This window comes from Sphaerodactylus townsendi, linkage group LG06 (assembly GCF_021028975.2).
Source record: "Sphaerodactylus townsendi isolate TG3544 linkage group LG06, MPM_Stown_v2.3, whole genome shotgun sequence".
Classification (NCBI taxonomy): domain Eukaryota; kingdom Metazoa; phylum Chordata; class Lepidosauria; order Squamata; family Sphaerodactylidae; genus Sphaerodactylus; species Sphaerodactylus townsendi.
The window spans coordinates 109207501-109227780 of NC_059430.1; the positions used below are offsets into that span (position 1 = coordinate 109207501).

Consider the following 20280-nt stretch of genomic DNA (forward strand, 5'->3'; position numbering starts at 1 on the left):
CTAGAAAGGGTATTCTTTCAGGATCATTGTTTTCACAACCCATGGTGAGTGAGGGGAAAGGGTAGTCTTGCCAAGCGGACACTTGAGACAGCTGCAGGATTTTTACGACCTCCCAGGGACCATCCAGAAGGAAAAGGGGAAAGCTTGTGTGTCCGTTCCTGCACAATCGTGTATCCTTCCCCTCACTAGTATGGCTGCATCTGCTCAAGGATGGTGGGGCAACCTTGAAAGGAGAAATAGTGTTTCACAAGCTACAGGCAATTTCCAAGTCCTTGCGAATCAGGCTCTGCACATGTTTCAAGTATGGATCCTTTGCTCCCTCTTTCTGTAGTCCTGGGTATCACACTGCCAAAAGCAGAAGTGGCTCAGTGCTTAAGAAATAAAACGTGACAGTGCCCTTCTAAGCCCTGTCTCTTCATAGTTTAGATAGGAGGCCAACTGGAGCCTCTAGTTTGTCTCAGAGTTATCTCAATGCAACCCCCCTGACATAGAACTGGGTGGCATCAATACTGTGTCATGGGCTCCTGCATCATTGCAAGGTGCACCACAGACAGTTGTATGGCTCACATGGTTGTTCTTCTCACAACCCTCCACCTGTGGCCCTGCATTCAGTCACTGCAGCTTGCTAAGACTTAGAAGGTAAGGCCTGTTTAAGAGAGCTAGCAATTCCATTCCTCTGATGCTTTCAGTTGCTGATCTGTTCAATAAACTCAGTGTCTGTTTGACTGAGGTTTGCCAGATGGGAAATTGGTTCCCATTTCTCTGTGTTATTGACCTTGGTTGTATTGTTAAATATATATATGCTCATTAGCAGAGCTGCAAGAATAAATGAGTCAATTAAAAATTTAGTTGCAATTAAAATGAGAGAAATGTTGCTAGCTATTAAAGTGCAAAAAGAGGAAGGTTATACATGTGGTCTATAGTTGTCTCTTCTCTCTCTCTCTCTGTTGTCTGCTGCAAGAGGATTTCTGAACAAGGAGAGCAAGTTATATTTACAAACTTGGTCATATATGCTATCTGGCTCCCTAGCAATGTCCAGCTAAAACTAACCAATAGCTAATCTCTAATTATGCAGTGACCTCAGCAACTATTTAACATACTAACAGTTAACTCTTTCCTGGCTTAGTTGTGTGACAAACACTTGCCAAATCCCAACAGGTTGTCTTCAACAAGTAGCTCATACTGGAAGAGAGGGACCCATTCTATTGGCCCTGGCATATGTTGTGCTCCACCCATCCCACGCCAAGCCCTGCTGTGTGCCTTATCAGATTCCAGATCTGAGAGCCCTTATCCTCCCCACCCAGTGAGAAGCATGCTGAAGACCAACACAGTGGTCCCTGTCGTGGGCATACAGTGTTTGGGATGGCTTTGCCAGATAGTGAAGTGTGCAACAAAGGCATAGGGACCTTGCTAGAATGAGAGGGCAACTCTGACTTGTTTCCAGTATCCCTGATGCTGCTCAATAAATGTGTGTTCTGTTATTGATTGGGGCCCTTACCCCTGCTCACTCCTAACCTCAGATGTTTGTAGCAAACACCTCAGGGTGAGGGAATGATTTTCAAGAGGCACAGGTATGGGGAAGAGTCTCCAGGTTGCACATTCCCCCAGATCACTGCTGGGATCTGAGAAGCCAGGTAGTCTGATGTGGGGAGGGGGGACCGTAAAGATGGCTGGGACAAATGGAAGTGGGTAGTGGTTAGGAGACTTGAATACTGAGGAAGATGGCTGTGTGTGCGTGTGGGGTTGTTGTGTGGGGGATTGTTGGCCAAAAGGATGGGTCGCCAAGCATTAGCAGCCCATTCCACATGATTCAGTTTGGTGGAGCAAAATGTTAGCTCTGTTTAGGACCTTGGTCCTGACTGCTTCCGGGATCTCTCTCCCTATGATGGTCAATTGGTGCTTTTTGCCCTTGCAGTACCTTTCCCTGCAGCCTACCTTGCCCTTTATGGCTGGAGGTTAGTGCCTGTGCCATGACTTGTTATTGTCTGTCCAGCTATTGGGTAGGGGTGGTTAGAACGAAGAATGAAGAAACCTGTGAGGTCAGCCTTTTGCTGATACTGGGCAAAAACTGAACTTTGTTTTCTGGCAAAGCTCCCAGTAGTGGGAATTGAGTCCACATGTGTTATAGCCACATGGATGCCTGGAGGACTGCCTTTTATGAAGGGGCTGTTGTGAGTCCCTGCTAGAATTGTCAGCCTCTGGTGGGGCATGGAGTTCTCCTGGAATTGCAACTGCTGTCCAGAACATAGAGATGCAGTCCCTGGCAGGAAATGGTGGCTTCAGCGGGCAGATTCTATGGCTATACCACAGAGTCTAGGAGCAACAGACCCTCTAGACTGACACTGTGTTCCCACCAGACTCCTCAGTGTCTACTGTGCTCAGGTACTGCCTCCCAATAAATCTCCAGAAATTTCTCAAGCTGGTGTTGGCAACCCACATATCTCAGCTCACAGCTGTCTGCCTGGTTTGCTTGCCTGGCAACAATTGGATGCTCCTGAGTCCAGAATCCTTGTGCAAGTAACAGCTGGCCTACTATATATACACTGATGTTTGCTAAATGATTTTGCTGCCACAGTTGCCAGAAGATTTGAATCCATATCTGCAGAGCACCACCTGATCATGCCCCAATGCTCCATCTACTAAGAGGAGCTCACCTGATACGTGGAGAACCATCAGGCTGGGCACAACAGCCCCATTTGCCTCTGAGAGGGCTCATGCTGTGGCAACTATGTTTTATTAGCTTGTCTAGGAATTAAGACATTTCCATTTCGAACTGTGGCAGACTGAGTCAGCTTGATGAACTCATCGCATTTTTGCAAAACATATACCTGTGTCGTGTTTGAAGCTGGGATGCCCACTCAGAGTCAAGCTTGCTCTTCTGCAATTCCTTACCACGAATCCTGCTGGACTGCAAGTCTCAGCGTGGCTAGGACGTTATGCAAACTTCAATTTACAAAAATTGAGAGAATAGAAGCAACTTGACTGCACTTACAAAACTGCTACAGGCAGGGAACCTGAAAATCATGCCTTAAAAGACTGTTTTGCTTCTTTCATGCGTGACTTTCTCTGGCTATCCTTTTTATAATAAACTTTAGAAAATGGACTGGTTGCTAAGCCTTTGTTGCTCTGAGCCCACTTTTATTCAACCAAGCAATCACTATTAGCAATAGTTGACAGCTGTTGATCCTCAACCTTCATGTCTCTCCAAAAAGGATAGATCGGTTGTTGTCACTGCCCCTCTGCAAGGGTGCGTGTGTGTGTGGGGGGGGTGTCTTTTATTATTATTTTCAGGCTTTCCTCCCTTGGGGGCCCGCTCTCTGGTTCTCCGCAACGGAGACGTTTGATTGGTTGGCTGCCGCGCCTTTCCTCCTCGGCACTTCCGCCCCCACTTCTCAGAGCATCCGGCAACCAGAAGTGGCATCCGTGCTGCTCCGGAAGCGGTTGGCTGGCGAAACGTGCGGCCATGGCTGCTGCTTTCAAGAAAGCAGCCAAGGCGGGCCAGCGCGAGCATCGAGAGCGAGCTCAGGTGAGGCGGTGGTCTCGTGACGGGACCTTTCCTCCTTACACCGGATCGGACAATGCTGAACGTGTGAACTGCGCGGCGTGGAAGAACATGTGTTCATAGGGACTCGGGGTGGAGTGGCTTTCTCCATCTGGAACCTGATGTGCTTAGCGTCTTCCCGAAACGCTTTTCGGTGTTCAGGAAAGTTGCTTGTTCTGTGGCGGAGAAGCGACAAAGTGGCCAGTTGTCCCTGGAAACAAGTGCAGAGTCCCCTCTTCCCAGGTTCGGAGAGGTCTGGAGGGGTGGGGGCTAAGTCGCCCTCCTGATAGGCAATGCGAAGTCGGATAAATCGGGCCTGGTTCAGGCGAATGGGAGAATGAATGGGGTGGCAGGGAGGAGATGATCGCCACCCCAAATTGGTATCTCATGTAAAGATCTCTGTCGGAGTATAAAACGAGTTTGGAGAGAGTACTAATAGCAGACGTTTAACAGAAGGAAGTCATTACAAAGTGAGATACACATCCAAGTTCACATAGCTGTGCCATGCTTGTATCTGCATCATGACATTGGTGCTGGCAGAGGAAGGTGTCTGTAGGCACTCTTAAGACTTATTCCTGTTGGGAAATACTGTTCATTAGATCTGTAGTTGGACAGAGATTGGGGGCTTGTCATTCTTTGCAAAAACACCAGAATGGCAATGAATTTAATATGAAATATGTCATTGAAACTTTGTTTTGTATACTCAATTATTGTATAGGAACAAGACTGGAGCACCTTAAAGACCAACAAGATTTCCAAGGTATAAGCTTTTGAGAGTCAAAGCCTTCAGGTACATAATGAAAGTAGCTTTGTCTCTTAAAAGCTTATATTCTGAAAATATTGGCCTTTTCCAGTGAAATAAATAAATAAAGTCAACTGGACTCTGTCTTGTTCTACTACTGCTGTCCAACACTGCTATCTGCCTGAGACTCAATTATGGTATATTCATAATCAGTAGTATGACAAGTTTGCTTCTATAAACTTTGCTTCTTCAAAAAGATTTTACTTAGTCATGTTGGTGTCCTGGGTAAAGTCTCTGATTTCTCACCTCTGTGTCTCTTTTCTGCTTCTTCTCTGTTCACCCCTCCCTCCACCAGCTTGGTTCTCGGAAGCATCTGGGGATTCTTGAAAAGAAGAAAGATTACAAACTCCGCGCTGAGTAAGTAATTGGAGCTTACTGGGATCCACAAGTCTTATAGCCTGGATCCTTTATTTCCACATAGCCGTGCCTTGTTGTAAACACCGTAGAGGCCAGCTTTTTGAGAAGCTCTGTCTTGAGAAGCTCATTGTGCTCTGTGGTCTGTGTCAGACAATGTCTATCCAACACTATGTTCTGTCACTCCTGAAGCCAGATTTGGGGAATTTGGGAAGGTGACATGGAGTTGAGGCGCAATTCCTGACAGGTTACTCACAAGTTCTATTAAGTGAATGTGTAACTATTTGTTGGAGAGGGTCTGTGACTTATTGGTAGAGCATCTAGTTGGCATATAGAATTACCCAGGTTCAGTCCTCTGAATCTCTAGTTAAACAGACCAGGTGATACGAAAGATTTCTTCCTGAGTAATGGAGAGCTGCTGCCGGTCTGGAGTAGACTGTATTGTCTTTGGTAGACCAAGATTCAGGACGAGGGAGCTTCCTCTTTGTGTGTTCACTTTCACTGCCTATCTTTGGAAAGGTCATTTTTGAATAGAAGGTTGTTCTAATGCTGTGGGGTTTGTTTGTTTTTTGCAGTGACTACCACAAAAAGCAGAATGCCCTCCAGGCACTTCGAAAAAAAGCCCTGGAGAAGAACCCAGATGAGTTCTATTTCAGAATGACCCGTGTACAGCTTGAGGTAATAATCTATTTTGTGGGATGTGAAAGCACAGCGGTTTGTGGATGGGGTGTTGTTTCTTGCCGCCTGTTTCACACACAAATGAGTAATTTGGTAGACATACTGAGCAGGCTAGAGCATTCTGTCTCACTGTGTGTTGGAGATGGCTGCTTGTGGCCAAGCATTCTTTCTTAATGGAATGTAGTAAGAGATTCTGCTGCTTGAATTTGAGTCTCATGTTCCTGCATATTGTTGAAGGCCTGCTAGGCAATCCATCCCTGCCTGTTTTGCAACTTCAAAAATTACTAGCAAGAAGAATGTGCAATTGAGTTGCAGTTGACTCATAGTGACCCCATCTGTGGGCAGTTCCTGGCATGAGAAAAACAGATAGGTTTTTTTTGGCATTACCTTCTTCTGTATCAGAACCCCAGTTTCCCAGGGTGGTCTAATATCCAAGCAAAACTGTGATCAGCCTTGGTTAGCTTCCAAGCTCTGGCAACTTGCGCTAAGGTCTGCTGTTCAACTGTTTGCCAGTCCTAGTCAAACGTGGTTCGAGTAAGTACCAAGTGTATTGTGAGAGGATTGTGTGTGTTTACCTTTCCTTTGTATCCTTGCTCAGTCTGGTGCTGTACAGACCATGTATGTTCTTCCTATGCTTGTATATTAAACTTCTTACGTTTTGAATGTTCAACCTGATCTCTATAAACCCACCATGCTTCTTGTGTCTCACTCCAAAGAGCAGAAAAGAAGAGAGGCATTAGGTGACCATAACCACCTTTGAGCATTGTTGCTTGAAATTGCAAATGTGCAATAAATCATCCCTAGGTTAGCTGATACAAGGCAAGTGGGAGATGTGGCAATTAAACAGAGGCCATTAATACATGCAGTGCTTATCTCACAGCTGTGTGCTTTGCAGTGGGTTTTTCCATTTTTTGTTTAAATGAGAAAACGCACTGTGAAGCATCTATAGCTGATCTGATCTGCTGTTTGGTCCACCCCCCTACTCCTTGCTCAATCTGTGGGGGAACTGCTCTTGTATGGGCCAGGAAAGCCAGGAGAAGTGAGAAAACTCTTAAGAGTATGTCTGGAAAGACATACTTTGAGAGCTTGTGGAAACTGTGGACATTCCCAGATCTGAGAGCGCAGTGAGTTCTGGAGAAGGGGAAGAATGTGCATAACTGAAAATCCAACCCAAAGGGAATATGCACGCAATGTGAAAGAAACCCAACTGCTTAAAATCCCGGAGTTTTTAAACTGCAGTGCAGATACAGGGTGCTGAATGTGCAAATCTGTCTAATAGGAGATGCTCAGATTTGGTGGTGGCATCTGTTCCCATCCAAAGAGAAGTTTGCTTCCCCCTGGGAATAAGGGAAAGGGCATCGTCACTAAGCACAGGCTAGGGATGGCTATGGGTCTTTTGTGATCTCCCAGAGCCAGGAGGGAACACAGCAGGTGAATCTTTCCTTCATAAGGGCATTTTTATAAAAAGCTTAGAACTATAGTAGAATGAATAGTCCAGGAGGATATCTTTGAATTGGAATAAGATTGCAATTCAGTGTAATGATTTTTGCAGGTATTGGCTTTTTATATTGTTTACAATATACTTTGCCTTAGGTAGTGGTTTGTATTTTTCTTTAACCCTATAGTCTTAGCATCATTACTTTATTCATTGATTGTTTTACAGTCCAATCCTTAGTGGACTGCGCCACCCTGCCCCCTTCAAAAGATTTTCGCATGGTATGGGAAAGCTGAAAAATGAAAAAAAGTTAGAAGGGCCCAGGAATCCTCCATAGGAGATAGCGGAGATATGCCCAGGAAAACATGGTGTAACTCTGAGTTGGCCCTGCCAGCACACAGGGGTGGTGGGCAGGCCAGTGGAAGTTGACAAAGGCTGACTCTGCCCCCTGGCCTGCCCCCAAAAGTTTCCAGCCACACCTAGGTAGGACAGGTGGCTTCTGGGTTGGGCACTTTGGAGCAGCACGGTACCTACCTGTTGGGGTAATTTAATCCCCTGCTGCTGTTGCATTTGCCCCTTGTGCTGCCATGGTGTGCACCCATGCAGGGGTGTGCTAGCTCCAGAGCGGGATTCGCCCCCCTCCCCCCGGATTGGGCTTCCCTGCTGAATGATCGCACTGTTTATATCCTGTAAGCAGAGATTAAATTCTTTGTCCGTCTGTAAATGGGGGGCATCCACTAGAACTCTCTCTGTCCCAAACCCAGGCCTGATGATGTCAAAAGAAGTGTTGCTCAGGTGCACCCACAGCAGCTCTGGCACCATGTGCTTGCTTTGCTCAAAGAAGGCAGGTTGAAACTGGTCTATAATTAACCAGTTAATTTGTAGAGCCTTTCCCCCCTCTCGCACAGTGGCCTAATATCTGTCTCCAGGGAACTTGGAAGTTTATTAAATTAGGAAATTTATATGGCACCTTTCCAGAGACTTGAGGCAACTATGTCCTGTCTACAGGAAGGGGATGACGAATCCTAGGCCAAGGAGCCTGATCTTATCCTCGCAAGATTTAATAAACCAGGAAAGTCAAGGGTCTACTTTGTTGCAAATACCTTATCAGAGGGAGACTTCTGAAAGCGACCATACGGCTCTCACAAACAAATGCTTCTGAGATCTCTAGTAAACAGACTCTGTCAGTGTATTGTCGAAGGCTTTCACGACCGGATTCAACTGGTTGTGGTGGGTTTTCTGGGCTGTGTGGCTGTGGTCTGGTAGATCTTGTTCCTAACGTTTTGCCTGCATCTGTGGCTGGCATCTTCAGAGGTGTATCACAGAGAGAAGTCTGTTACAACAAGGAACAAGATCTACCAGACCATGGCCACACAGTCCGGAAAACCCACCACAACCACACTCTGTCAGATCTGCATTGCCACCATCCCCATCTTGTAGGTTTTAAGACTCCAGAAAACCCTGAATGATTTCACTGAATGAGATTCAGCAGATAACAAAGCTGGCAGAGTTTTTCCTATTGTCACCACCAACTCAGAGGCTTTCATCTCGCAGCTTGCTTCACCTGCCAAGATTCAGCTACGAGCAAGAGACTTATTAATAGTTTGCCTCTTTTTTGCTGGGACTCAAGGTGGAATACAGGATTGGACTAGCCTGGGCCATCCAGCTCAGGGCCTTTGTGCATGATGCTTTTAATGCTCATTACGCAAGTGACCTCCAGCCTTAGGAAAGGTGGGGGAAACTTTTTAAATCAAATAAATACAATAAGCCCCAGCACAGTTTCTCACTGCAAGCTGTGCACGTTTTCATTTCTGGACAGGATGGAGTTCACGTGATTAAGCAGCAGGAGGAAGAAAGGACGCTGGAACAGCAGAAGCTGATGAAGACGCAAGACTTGAAATACATTGAAATGAAGCGAGTAGCTGAAGCCAAGGTTGGAGCATGTTCGCTTGGCGGGTAGCTTTGCCCACGTTCCTTGTCTGGACTGTTAAATAACCAGTGGCCTTGTACCTGCTGTTCCAGGGCTTGCTGTTATTAGATGACCTCCCCTTTTTTAAGTAGCCTGGTGCTTCCATGTAGGTGTCCTTTGGGGGCTCTCTCATGACAAAATGGAGTCAATGTTCTGGCTTACTGGCTTGGCAGCTAGGGGAGAGTGCTTCAGGGACTCGAGCAAATGAAAAAGGGAAGTATCCTCATTATGCAGCATGTTTTGGAAGTGCGTGGCTGTAAAGCAGTCTCTGTAAGCATTTTGGCAGTTCGTTGTTTTGGGCTGTCAAGTCAGAGCCGACTTATGTTAACGGCATAGGGTTTTCGAGGCAAGAGACGTTCAGATGTGGTTTGCCATTGCTTGCCTCCACATCACAACCCTGGCATTCCTTGGATGATGCCTGTCCAAATACTAACCAGGGCTAGCCCTTCTTAGCTTCTGAGATCTAATGAGGTGAGACTAGCCTGGGGGCTTCTTTATTGATAAACCAACTGTGGGCATCTTTATTCTTATATATTTTTCTCTTGACCTAGTGGCCAGTGTCTGATCTTTCCTATTGTGCTCTTGCTTACTCTTCTCTAGTTAGTGCACATGCTTTGGTATGTAGGAGGTTCAATTCCCAAACAACAAGCAGGGCACTCAACTTCCCAAAATGCTGCTACAGGATTTCTTTTGGGTGACTTGATTTTCTTTAAATGAATGGAACCTGCCCAGCAGGAATACTTAATGAGCGGTGCCACCTGGGTTTCCGCTTTCTAATCCAAGATGCGGAGAGAGCTGTAGTTTCTAAAAACCACCCAGACCTTGTCTGTCAGGATCTTGGAACCCTGCTTAATCTTTTGTGTTCAGAGGAAATGCTTTTATAGTTAATAACTGTGTGCCATCAAATCGCAACTAACTCAGTGGTTCTCAACCTGGGGGTCGCAATCCCTTTGGGGGTCAAACAACCCTTTCACAGGGGTCGCCTAAGACTCTGCATCAGTGTTCTCCATCTGTAAAATGGATAAATGTTAGGGTTGGGGGGTCACCACAACATGAGGAACTGTATTAAAGGGTTGCGGCATTAGGAACGTTGAGAACCACTGAACTAACTGGTGACAACCCCAGGACTGTACAATTGTTCAGGCAATAAATGAGCAGAGGATGGTTTACAATAACCTTTCTCCATGTCACAGCCTCTGTCTTCCTCTATGGACTCCTGTCTAAGTGCTAACCAGAGCTGATAAGATTGGTCTAGGCTGAGCTGTCAGACTGATGGCTTTTGTAATTATTTAGATTTGAAAGTAGAGGGTTATCGAGTGAAGCACAAAGTGTTTTAGCACACTGTCCAGACAAGATATTGATCAAGAAGATACTGAGAGGGGAGCTTCCATTTCTCTGGGTCACTGGGCTGATAGGGTTTTGAGATGCACCTAGTTCAGTTGATCTGAGTCTGATGGTTGGGGGCGTGGGGATGGATAACACAGAAAACACACGTTCAGCACATACATTGCTCACGCTTGGGCAGGACTCTTCCTCCAGGTCAGGGGAGTTGTGGACATGTGGGCTCGTTTCTGCGTATGACGGCTCGCTCATTACAGACCCCTCTTGAGTTTTGTCCTATGGCAGTGTTTTGCTTTGTGCATGCAGCACTTCGTGGCCTGAATTACAGGAAGGTGCAGAGGGCTGTGGGTGGTCATGCCTCTGCTTCGAGGGTCTCCTAGAATGCCTCTGGCTCACTTGCAAGTCCTATGGTTGCAACAAAAGCTAAACGTTTGACCCTTTCCTGTCTCTCAGAAAATAGAAAGGCTGAAGTCGGAGCTCCACCTTCTGGAAGCAGAGGGAAAGCAGCCCAACAAACACACTTTCTTTTTTGATTCCAGGGAAGAAGGTAAGCGTTCCACTGGTCAAAGAAGAGGGAAGTGTCTCTCACCGTCTTTCTTTCATTGTTTAAAAACAAGCCTTTTTCTAACCTTGCCCTGAAAAGTGGTAGAGACTGTGGCCATATGTGGGCATGAGGTGATAAAAAGTGCCTCATTGGTGTTCATCTGGGCTACTAAACGTCAGTTTTGTGTTCCTGGTGAACTACGTTCCTGTGCCACCTTTACAAAAACCGAGGCTTCTCTTTTTGCTAGTGCAGAGATTTGACCCTGCCACCCACCTGAACACAGCCCCGGAGTTGTTGGGAAGAGTGTACAACCGACCTACCCTTGAAACACTGCAGAAGAAAAGCATCCAGGGGACCACTCAGCCTGGCGAATTACAGGCATGTACAGCTGCTCTTTTTGAAGTCATGATTCATGCCTCCTGCTCCGGCTTTCTGTTTGCTAGAAGAATTCAGTGTCGCTGACTCTGTGCAAATCTCTTGGCTAATGATTGTGTCATCAAGTGGCAGCCGACTTGGTGACGCCGTGAAGTTCCACCTCCAGGGGTTTTTAAGACAAGAGATGAGCAGAGGTGGTTTATCATTGTCTTCTGCATGGCAACCCTGGACTTCCTTGGTGATCTCCCATCCAAGCACTGACTATGGCCCATCCACTTAGCTCCTGAGCGAGGCTGGAATATCTAGGCATCTGTAAATTCTGTCCTGCGATTTTGAGAAAGAACTACTGTGTTCTTAGAGTCATCTGAAATTCTCTGGCAGAATGCTTCCCTTGGGTGCAAGGTTGGCAAGTTGTGCCGCCCTGAGCTCTTCGGGGATGGGCTGGGTATAAATATAAAGAATAAATAAATAAAAATAAATACGTTAACACATGCAGAATAGCAATCTGAGAAATCCTCTCTAGGAATTTTTGTGCCAGGATTTGTTATCCCTGATGGATTATAATATAATACTTTTGCTAATCCAAGGCCCGAGGGAAGTATAAATTGGGAGATGTGCCAGGGAAGCCAAATCCGTAATCAGAATTAGACCCTTCCAGAACCTGATATCTTCCCACTTTACATGCAAAAGCCCTGAAGGATGAGGCAGGATGTCAACGGCAGTGTGGGCAGGCTGCAGAGCTGACGTTGCTGTGTCTCCGGCTCAAATGTACCTAAGTGTTTTCATGTCACAACCAAATTATGGCAACCCCAGTAAGATGCTTTCAAGACAAGCGAGAAGTAGAAGTGGTTTGCCATCGCTTTCCTCTGCAGAGCCTTCCTTGGTGGTCTCCCTTCCAAGTATCCCACTTAGCTTCCAAAATCTGACAGGGTCAGGCTATACCATGCCACCTTCAGGTGGAGAGAAGCAAATTTGGGTCAAAGAGCAGAAATCACCTTGAAGTAAGCCAGGCAGTGCGGGTTGAGCAATTTGCAACAAAGAAATGTCCAGGACAGCAGAGGTTGCTGTAGATCTTCTGTCTCAGTCCCCCCTAACTTCCCCTCCTCCTGGCTTCTTGCTGAAGCAGCCGGGCTAGTTCAGACTGGTAGAATTTCTCCTCTTCCAGGAGACTTGAGTCATCTTCTCCAGGTGGAGCAAGTTTGGATCCATCCTGTTCGATAGTGCTAATTAGCTCACACCTGCTTTGACCCGGCTTGCTCAGGGAAACTTTCTGGGGTTGGCGGCCTGGGGCCTGGGTGCTGTGGGAATAGGCAACCTGTTCCCCAAGGCTGGCGTCTGGCCAAAGGGCGAGGCTTGAACGTCCTCGGCACCTGCTCAGCTTCTACAACGACCCTGTTCACGCATTCCTGATTGGCCTGCCTGTATTTGCCATCTTCACGTAGGTGAGGTTCTCCGCTGGGCCTGTCAGTGTGAATCATTCTGGAGGTGCGGTTTTCATTAGTTCATTCTCGAATACTTGGGGGATCCCCCCATCTCCTGGGAGTCTGTGACTGCCCTCTAGAGCCTGCTTGCAGAAGAATAGTTTTTCATTAGATAGATTCATGGAGGAGAGGTTTATCAGTGGCTGCTTACCATGGGGACTAAAGAGACCCTCCACATTTAAAGGCAGTAAACCTCTGAATCTCAGTGCCTAGGAAGGCCCTGCTGTATGCCTATTTGCCCTCCTGCTGGCCCTCCACATTCGGTCACTATGTGAGATAGGATGCAGGACTTGGTGGACCACTGGTCTGATCCAGCAGTGCTCTTATGTTAGCATGAGTTTGTAACTTCCCTTTAGAGCAGTGGTTCTCAACCTTCCCAGTGCCCCGACCCTTTAATACAGTTCCTCATGTTGTCGTGACCCCCCAACCCTAACATTTATCCATTTTACAGATGGAGAACACTGATGCAGAGAGTCTTAGGCGGCCCCTGTGCAAGGGTCGTTCAACCCCCAAAGGGGTTGCGACCCACAGGTTGAGAACCACTGCTTTAGAGCCTGCAAAGAGAAGAATACTTGGGCAAATGCTCCTGCTGGTGTGCCTGAAGTTTAGACGCAAAGGGCTGTGCCTGGAGCCCTCACAGTAGCCCTTCGACACACTGAGATGTAATGCCTGCCACGTGTCACATGCCAAGGGACATATCAATGCCTGACTGTATAAGGCCAGCCCAGGAATACTGTCTGGAGGGCTTGTCTCCCTAGCCGCCTCTGCTAAAAGGTTCTTCCTTTTTTCTTTCCAGAAATTGGCCAGACAGAGGAGGAACCGGTATAACCTGCTGATGCAGCGAATAGAGAGGGAGCGGAAGATGTTTGTTATTGCCCAGAAGCTCCAGACGCGGAAAGACCTCTTGGTGAGAGGCCCTAACTCTGTCCTTTCCCACTTCTACCTGTGGATCCTCAAGGCGGTGTCATGACTCAGGAGGGTGGACTTTCCACAGCACAGGGTGTGTGGAGTAGCCCAGCATCTGCTCTGGGCAGCCTTATCAATGGGCTGAGAATTGAGTCTAGTAGCAACTTAAAAGACTGACAGGTTCAACCGTTCAGAGTCAAAGCTCTCCTCATGTCCAGCAAAGGGATCTTTGACTCGCAAAAGCTTACACACTGGAGATCTTGTTGATCTTGGAAGTGCCTCTGCTTCACCTTTAGACCATCATGGCTACCCACCTGAAATTATAATTGGGCTCGTGATTGAAAGGTGTGAGGTGAGGGCTGCTTTGCTGGGGGGTGGGGGATGGATGGCAGATGATCCCATTTCACTTCCCCCAGAGTGGGTGATCATAAAGTCTTTTTCACAATGGTGTTGTGGGAAGGGACCAAATGGATCCAATCACGTTCTGTTGAAGAAATTGGATATGGAGCCCTTTCTTGCCCTGTTCTGTAGACTTGCTTTAATCCTTCTCAAAGGGTATGTTGGGTTTTTTAAATTTTCATTTTATTTCCTTTTAGGACAAAACTCAGAAAGTTAAGATGAAGAAAGAGACAGCAAACCGGGCAGCTGTTTACAAATTCGAGTTCAGACGGAAACGATGACCAGTTCTTTCCATAGAAGCATGAGGGATATGGCTGCTGGCTGTCTGTGACTTAGCGGGGGGTCCCACCCCACACGTGTTAAAAAGGGAGACTGTGTGAATGCCTCTTGGGAACAACATTGCCCTGTATCAACTACTTTTCAATAAACCCGGCAGGATTCATTGTAACACTAATGAGTTCAGGTAGTGTGTTAAAAGGACCAGCTGTTCACTCCCTTGGCTGGACCTGTTGCCCACGTGATCTTTGGAAGGTAGAAAAGGTCCCCTCTGCAGATTGCTGTTCTTCTCATTTTGCACTCTCACAAGTTCTTGGCTGCGTAAAGGAAAGGTGACTTTAGTACATCCATCCATCCAATGAATTTGCAACTGGCCTAGCCTAAGAACACATGAAGCTGCCCTGTATTGAATCAATCGATTGGTACATCAAAGTCAGTACTCTCTACGCGCACTGGCTCTGGCTGTCCAGGGTCTCAGATAGAGATCTTTCACATCACCTACTGCCCAGTCCTTTTAATGGAAGGCATTGGGGATTGAACTGTGCAAAGCAGATGCTGTTCTACTGAGCTACAGCCCTTCCCCAAAAAGGTGTCATTTAGTCAGCATTTGGTATCCAGCGGGTTCCTGGCTGAGTTCAGCTACCTAAAGATGTTGACTTGAGGGGAGGCAGCAATAAGGTCAGGCAGGTGTTTGTGTTTTGGCTATTTTCCTGGAGGGCAATGAAAAACATGGGAGTTGGGTTTGGGGCTGATCTTCCTCATGTTCAGAAAAAGTCTTGGGACTAGCAGAAAAGTTTCCTGGAAGAGTGGGTGGAGCTGGAATTTCCGCATAGTCCATTCTCTGACCAGTTTGGCTTATGATGCCCGACATCTGGGCCTGCTCATTTTGCATCCGCTATCCTCAAACCTCAGTTTGCACTGTGGAGGTTTATATTCAGGGCCCAGCAGGGGGCAGTGCTGCTCCACTGCTATCTGTGCAACACTGTTGAGTGGAATGTTGCAGCCGCAGCGGAGAAAGAAACAACTTGGCTGTTTGAAAACTTGGGCCATCAGTGGAGTTTCCAGGTTCCCTTCTGAACAATAATATCTTTGGAGTAGACCAGCATTTCTAACTGGTGCTCCCTCTTCTGGCTGTGAGTAGGCCCATGATCTCATCTCTTGCCTGTCCAACGATTTGGTCTGGAGAAATGGGGGCACTGGTTGCTGTAGTTTTATTTTTTTTATTTTAGAAAGAATAAAAGAAAACATTACAGGAAATAAATGGTGTGGGGAGCTTACTTACATCTTCAAATATTCTGTATAAAAATTTCAAACCTAAAAAGATACATTTGTACTCATCCATACGACCGTTATTGCCACTTATTGTCTTAGGTTTATAGTCCAAAAAGTAACTCCATTTCTTTCTAATTTCAGTAGGCAATCTGTTGTGTATCAAATATGTTAATTTAGCCATTGTGGTGTATTTGGTCATCCATTCTGAAAGATCTAGGGGTTCTCTGCTTTCTATCTTGCTGCAAATATGATTCTAGCCACAGTCACAATATGCCTAAACAACTCATTATATCCGTTTGGTACATTCATATATTTAAAATATTTAACATGCTTTTAGGATCCAACACAAAGTTAGCTGTTGGGTCAGGGTTCCTGTTTTGGAGGGGCAGTTGGTGCCATTCCAGCCACTTACAGCAGTGCTTCCTGCCGGATCCTTCCTGCCACTTTGTGTCTACCTTTTGGCTACTTGAAAAGTTGCTTCCTTCCATGTGCTTCCCTGAAAAGTGCTTTATATGCTTCCCACTAACAAGTGTGTGCTGGACCCAGCATAGTGCAGTGGTAAAGAGCAATGGACTCTAATCTGGAGAATGTTGGGAGGCCCATAAGCCTTTGGGGTGCTGCATCAGACAATTCAAATAGTCACCAGTTCTTATTTCCTCCCTTGCTCAATTTAGTGTACATCAGAAGCAAAGAACGAGGCTGTTTCTCTTTCCAGGCTAGAAGCAGGGCCCCTGGGTCAGCTTCGGCCAGGGGCGTTCCTAGGCAAACTGGAGCCCGGGGACAAAACCTGAGTTTGGCGCCCCCCCCCCCCCCGACGAATGGGCGGCCACCCTCCCCCACCATGAACAAACAATGATTTTTTTTTGCACCAGCTCACAAAACACCTCCCACTCCCAGCAAAACATACATGGCTCTCTCCCCACCAACTCTTTTCCTAATTTCCTAATCACAACAACCCTATGAGGTAGGTTGTTTGCCTGAGAAACAACTCCAAGCCAGTGCAAGTGGGTATTAAGCATGTAAATCTCTCACAAATCACCCCCAGCAAAACATTCACCAAACAAATGTCAGCATCATCTCTCACAAAACACCTCCAGTGGAATCCACCCCCAAACACCATCACTTTCAATGGTGCTTAAACTAGGGAGCTCAGATTCTTCTTTTAAATCCACTTGAAAGGGAGAATCTGGGGTCCCCGGTTAAAACAAAATTGAAAGTGATGCTGTTTGGGGGTGGATTCTCCCCCACCCTGAAACAGCATCACTTTTGAGGGTTGGAGATTCAGATGAAACAAATAGCAGATTCAGCCGGAATCTGTGCACATTAGGACAAAAAGTGTCCGATTATGTCCTGCCCAAATATGAACAAATGCGAATGCAAGGTATTTGGGCTTTGGGGGGGGGGGTATTTTTGGTGTTTTTTGGCCTGCAGGGAGGGCATTTTTAAAGCTAGCGGCACCATGATTTCAGGGCATCATCAAGAGACTGCCCTGATGATACCACCTGAGTTTGGTGATGTTTGGTTCAGGGGAAGCAAGTTATGGACGCCCAAATGGAATGCCCCCATCCCCATTGTTTTCAATGGGAGCTAACAGGAGATGGGGGCTGCCCATTTGAGGGACCATAACTCTGGTCCTCCTGAACCTAACTTCACCAAACTTGGGTGGCATCATAAGAATAGTTACCAGATGATACCCTGAAATTTTGGTGTCACTAGCTTTAAAAATACACCCCTTCCAGGCACTCCAAAAAAATTGCCCAAGATTCTTTGTTTTGCAGTGACTTTGCTCCATTGTAGCCAATGGGGAATTTCTGAGTGTTGGCAGTCTGCACATTTTTGAAGATAGAGGCACCAGACTTTCAAGGTGGCTCCAAGAGGTCTTGGGTAATAGTGTCCAAGCTTGGTGAGCTTTGCTTCTGGAGTGGGGGGAGCGGGGCGAGTTAAGAGAGTTCTGAGAGAACTCAGCCCGCAGGCTTTCATGTGCAGAAGCAGGGAAACAAAATAAGCATTTTGGAGGCCCATAAAATTGAACCCCCAGAAGCAAAGGTCTCCAAACCTGGATGCTATTACCAGGAGGGCTTTCTGGAGCCACCTCGAAAGTCTGGTGCCTCTATCTTCAAAAATGTGCAGACTGCCAACACTCAGAAATTCCCCATTGGCTACAATGGAGCAAAGTCACTGCAAAACAAAGAATCTTGGGCAAATTTCTTGGGGTGCCTGTAAGGGGTGTATTTTTAAAGCTAGTGACACCAAAATTTCAGGGTATCATCTGGTAACTATTCTTATGATGCCACCCAAGTTTGGTGAAGTTAGGTTCAGGGGGACCAAAGTTATGGTCCCTCAAATGCATAGCCCCCATCTCCTGTTAGCTCCCATTGAAAACAATGGGGATGGGGCACCCCCTTTGGGGGTCCATAACTTTGCTCCCCCTGAACCAAACATCACCAAACTTGGGTGGTATCATCAGAACAGTCTCTGGATGGTCCCCTGAAATTTTGGTGCCGCTAGCCTTAAAAAACGCACCCCCTGCAGGCCAAAACGTAAAAACCCCTAAAAATGTTAAAAACACACAAAAGACCCTGAAATGGTGGCGCCCCCCACGTGACCAAATGGGGAGCGCCCGGGGACATAGGGTACCCCCTGTCCCTAGGCAGGTATGCCAGTAGCTTAGGCCACACCATGAAAAGACGAAACTCACTGGAAAAGAAATTGGGAGAAATTGATGATGGAAGGAAAGGAGGAAGACCCAGTCTGGGGAGAGGCCATGGCTCATTGGCAGAGCATGTGATGGTGTCCAGAAGGTCCCAAGTTCAGTCCTTGATATCTCCAGATAAAGTATCTGACGGTAGGTGATGTGAAAGACCTCTGCCTGAGACCCTGGAGAGCCTCTGCCTCTCTCAGTAGCCAAGGCTGACTGTGTTGGATCAAGGATCTGACTCAGTAGAAGGTAGCTTCATATCTGTGTGTTCATGAGATGGACTGAATCAATAAAGGAAGCCACGTTTAAAGACCTGAACAAGGCTATTAATAATACAATGTTTTGGAGTTCATTAATTCATAGGACACACGTCACTCACACACTGTTGGCCAGAACCTGTTGGGGAAAAGAGGACTGCACTCTAAAAGTATTTGTATAATAATGTTTACCCCCCCCAAAAAATATCCCCAGCCCCAGAGAAACAGTAAGTGAACCCTCCTCCCACGGCAAATAACCACCCCATTCCAAGTCTGTCATTGCTGTTGCAATTCTTCTGACAAGTTCCAAATGAGAAAACACAGTTGTGCTCCGATCATCCCCTTCCTCAATCTGGAGCCTTGTGCCAGGGAGAACTCCCTCTCCTCCAAATAATTAGATGTTAAGTCAACAGTTCCTTTCACTTGGTTTTTACATTTTTCATTTGCACTACAGTGGAACCTCGGTTTTCATTGCCTTCGGTTTTCATCGGTTACGGTTTTCATCGTTTTTTTCAGTGAAAAATTTGTCTCGGTATTCATCGATTTGCAGTGAGGTGCAGGGGTTTGTGGAGAAAAATCACCCGAACAAAGCTGTTGCAGGCCGTGTCTGCAACTTGTTTAATGACAATGTCTTGCCCCATTTCAGACAAATCTTAAAGAGGCGTCAGAAACAGACCTCTTTGGACAGCTTTCTGGTGCGACATTGGTCCACTGGCTCTGAAGCTGGTCCTAGTGTTATTGTTTGTTACTGTTTTCAGCATTAAACACTATGTTTTTGGTATGTTTTTTGGAGTGCTTAGAACAGGGGTAGGGAACCTGCGGCTCTCCAGATGTTGAGGAACTACAATTCCCATCAGCCCCTACCAATTGGCCATGCTGACAGAGACTGATGGGAATTGTAGTTCCTGAACATCTGGAGAGCCGCAGGTTCCCTACCCCTGGCTTAGAATGAATTAATTGGGTTTACATTGATTCCTAAGGAAAAGTTTGCCTCGCTTTTCATCGGTTTCGGTTTTCAACTATTCTTTTCGGACGGATTACCAACGAAAACCGAGGTTCCACTGTATATGGCAGTTAAAACCTAAAATAGGCACGTGTAGATCCCCCACCCCCCCGGGCTCTGCATTCCCCTATTTTGATGCTCTAAAAAGCATAGCGTGAGTTATACAAGTTATTGAGGCACACAAAGAAGCTGGCATGGGATATATTCTTCTGAATGATGGTGTTTCCCTTTCAAGAGCATCATTGTCCTTCCACCTCCAGCTCATTCAGTTGGGGATGCTACTCAGTGTTTCTCACACACCTCATTTCTACCTGCAGGGATGTGGCCTCTGTTCAGCAGGCCCAGGTCTAAAGCCACTAGACCGTGCTGCAGAATTTGTCTCTCTGAAAGCAGCTGAGGGGCTGTGTTCAAGTGTCTCCCAAACAGCAAGGTGAGGGGCAGTTTCTTCAGCCAGCTATCGTTATCTACATCTGAACTGTTCTCCTCCTAACCCAGCAGGCCAAAGGCTAGCCAGAAGTCTTCATCTGTATGGGAAGGAAATTTCAGCTTAGCCTCTGAGAGCTCACAAAGTGCAAATCCACAGTTTATCTCACACAGCTATAATTTTTGCAGATACCGGTGGGTGAAATTCACCCACAGAAGATGGTACGAATTTGACTCAGGAAAAACATATGCTGAGATACTCTGGTAGCAGCCCTTCCCCCACCTCCCCAGCACTGTACTGGTGGAACTGGTATGTTGGCACACATTGGGGTATGCTGTGAATGGAGCAGAAATTAGTTGACCTCTTAGCACTCTGACATCCACCCCTGAGGTTGGTGAAATATTCTGCTGACGTAGTTTGGGTCAATTCTCCATGCGAAGAAAAATGCCCACCCCACCCCCAGCACAACTTAGAATGCCAGTCACATCCCTCCATAGCCGCAACCCCACCCCCCTCCCCACCCAA

General features: G+C 46.7%; 1 protein-coding gene across 1 annotated transcript; it reads left to right on the top strand.

The window, feature by feature from the left end:
- Window positions 1-3385: 3385 nt before the first annotated feature.
- Window positions 3386-14279, top strand: UTP11 (UTP11 small subunit processome component). The gene is made up of 8 exons (XM_048499927.1): window positions 3386-3526; window positions 4639-4700; window positions 5273-5375; window positions 8630-8743; window positions 10574-10667; window positions 10912-11042; window positions 13317-13427; window positions 14023-14279. The coding sequence occupies exons 1-8, from the start codon at window positions 3464-3466 to the stop codon at window positions 14104-14106; spliced, it is 762 nt and encodes a 253-aa protein (XP_048355884.1). The 5' UTR covers window positions 3386-3463; the 3' UTR covers window positions 14107-14279.
- Window positions 14280-20280: the final 6001 nt, after the last annotated feature.

Excerpts from the sequence above, each read along its gene's own strand:
- UTP11 (XM_048499927.1), top strand. The coding sequence starts at position 3,464 with ATGGCTGCTGCTTTCAAGAAAGCAGCCAAGGCGGGCCAGCGCGAGCAT. Across the intron at positions 3,527-4,638 it reads AGCATCGAGAGCGAGCTCAG|CTTGGTTCTCGGAAGCATCT; the intron begins GTGAGGCGGTGG and ends TCCCTCCACCAG. Across the intron at positions 13,428-14,022 it reads AGACGCGGAAAGACCTCTTG|GACAAAACTCAGAAAGTTAA; the intron begins GTGAGAGGCCCT and ends ATTTCCTTTTAG.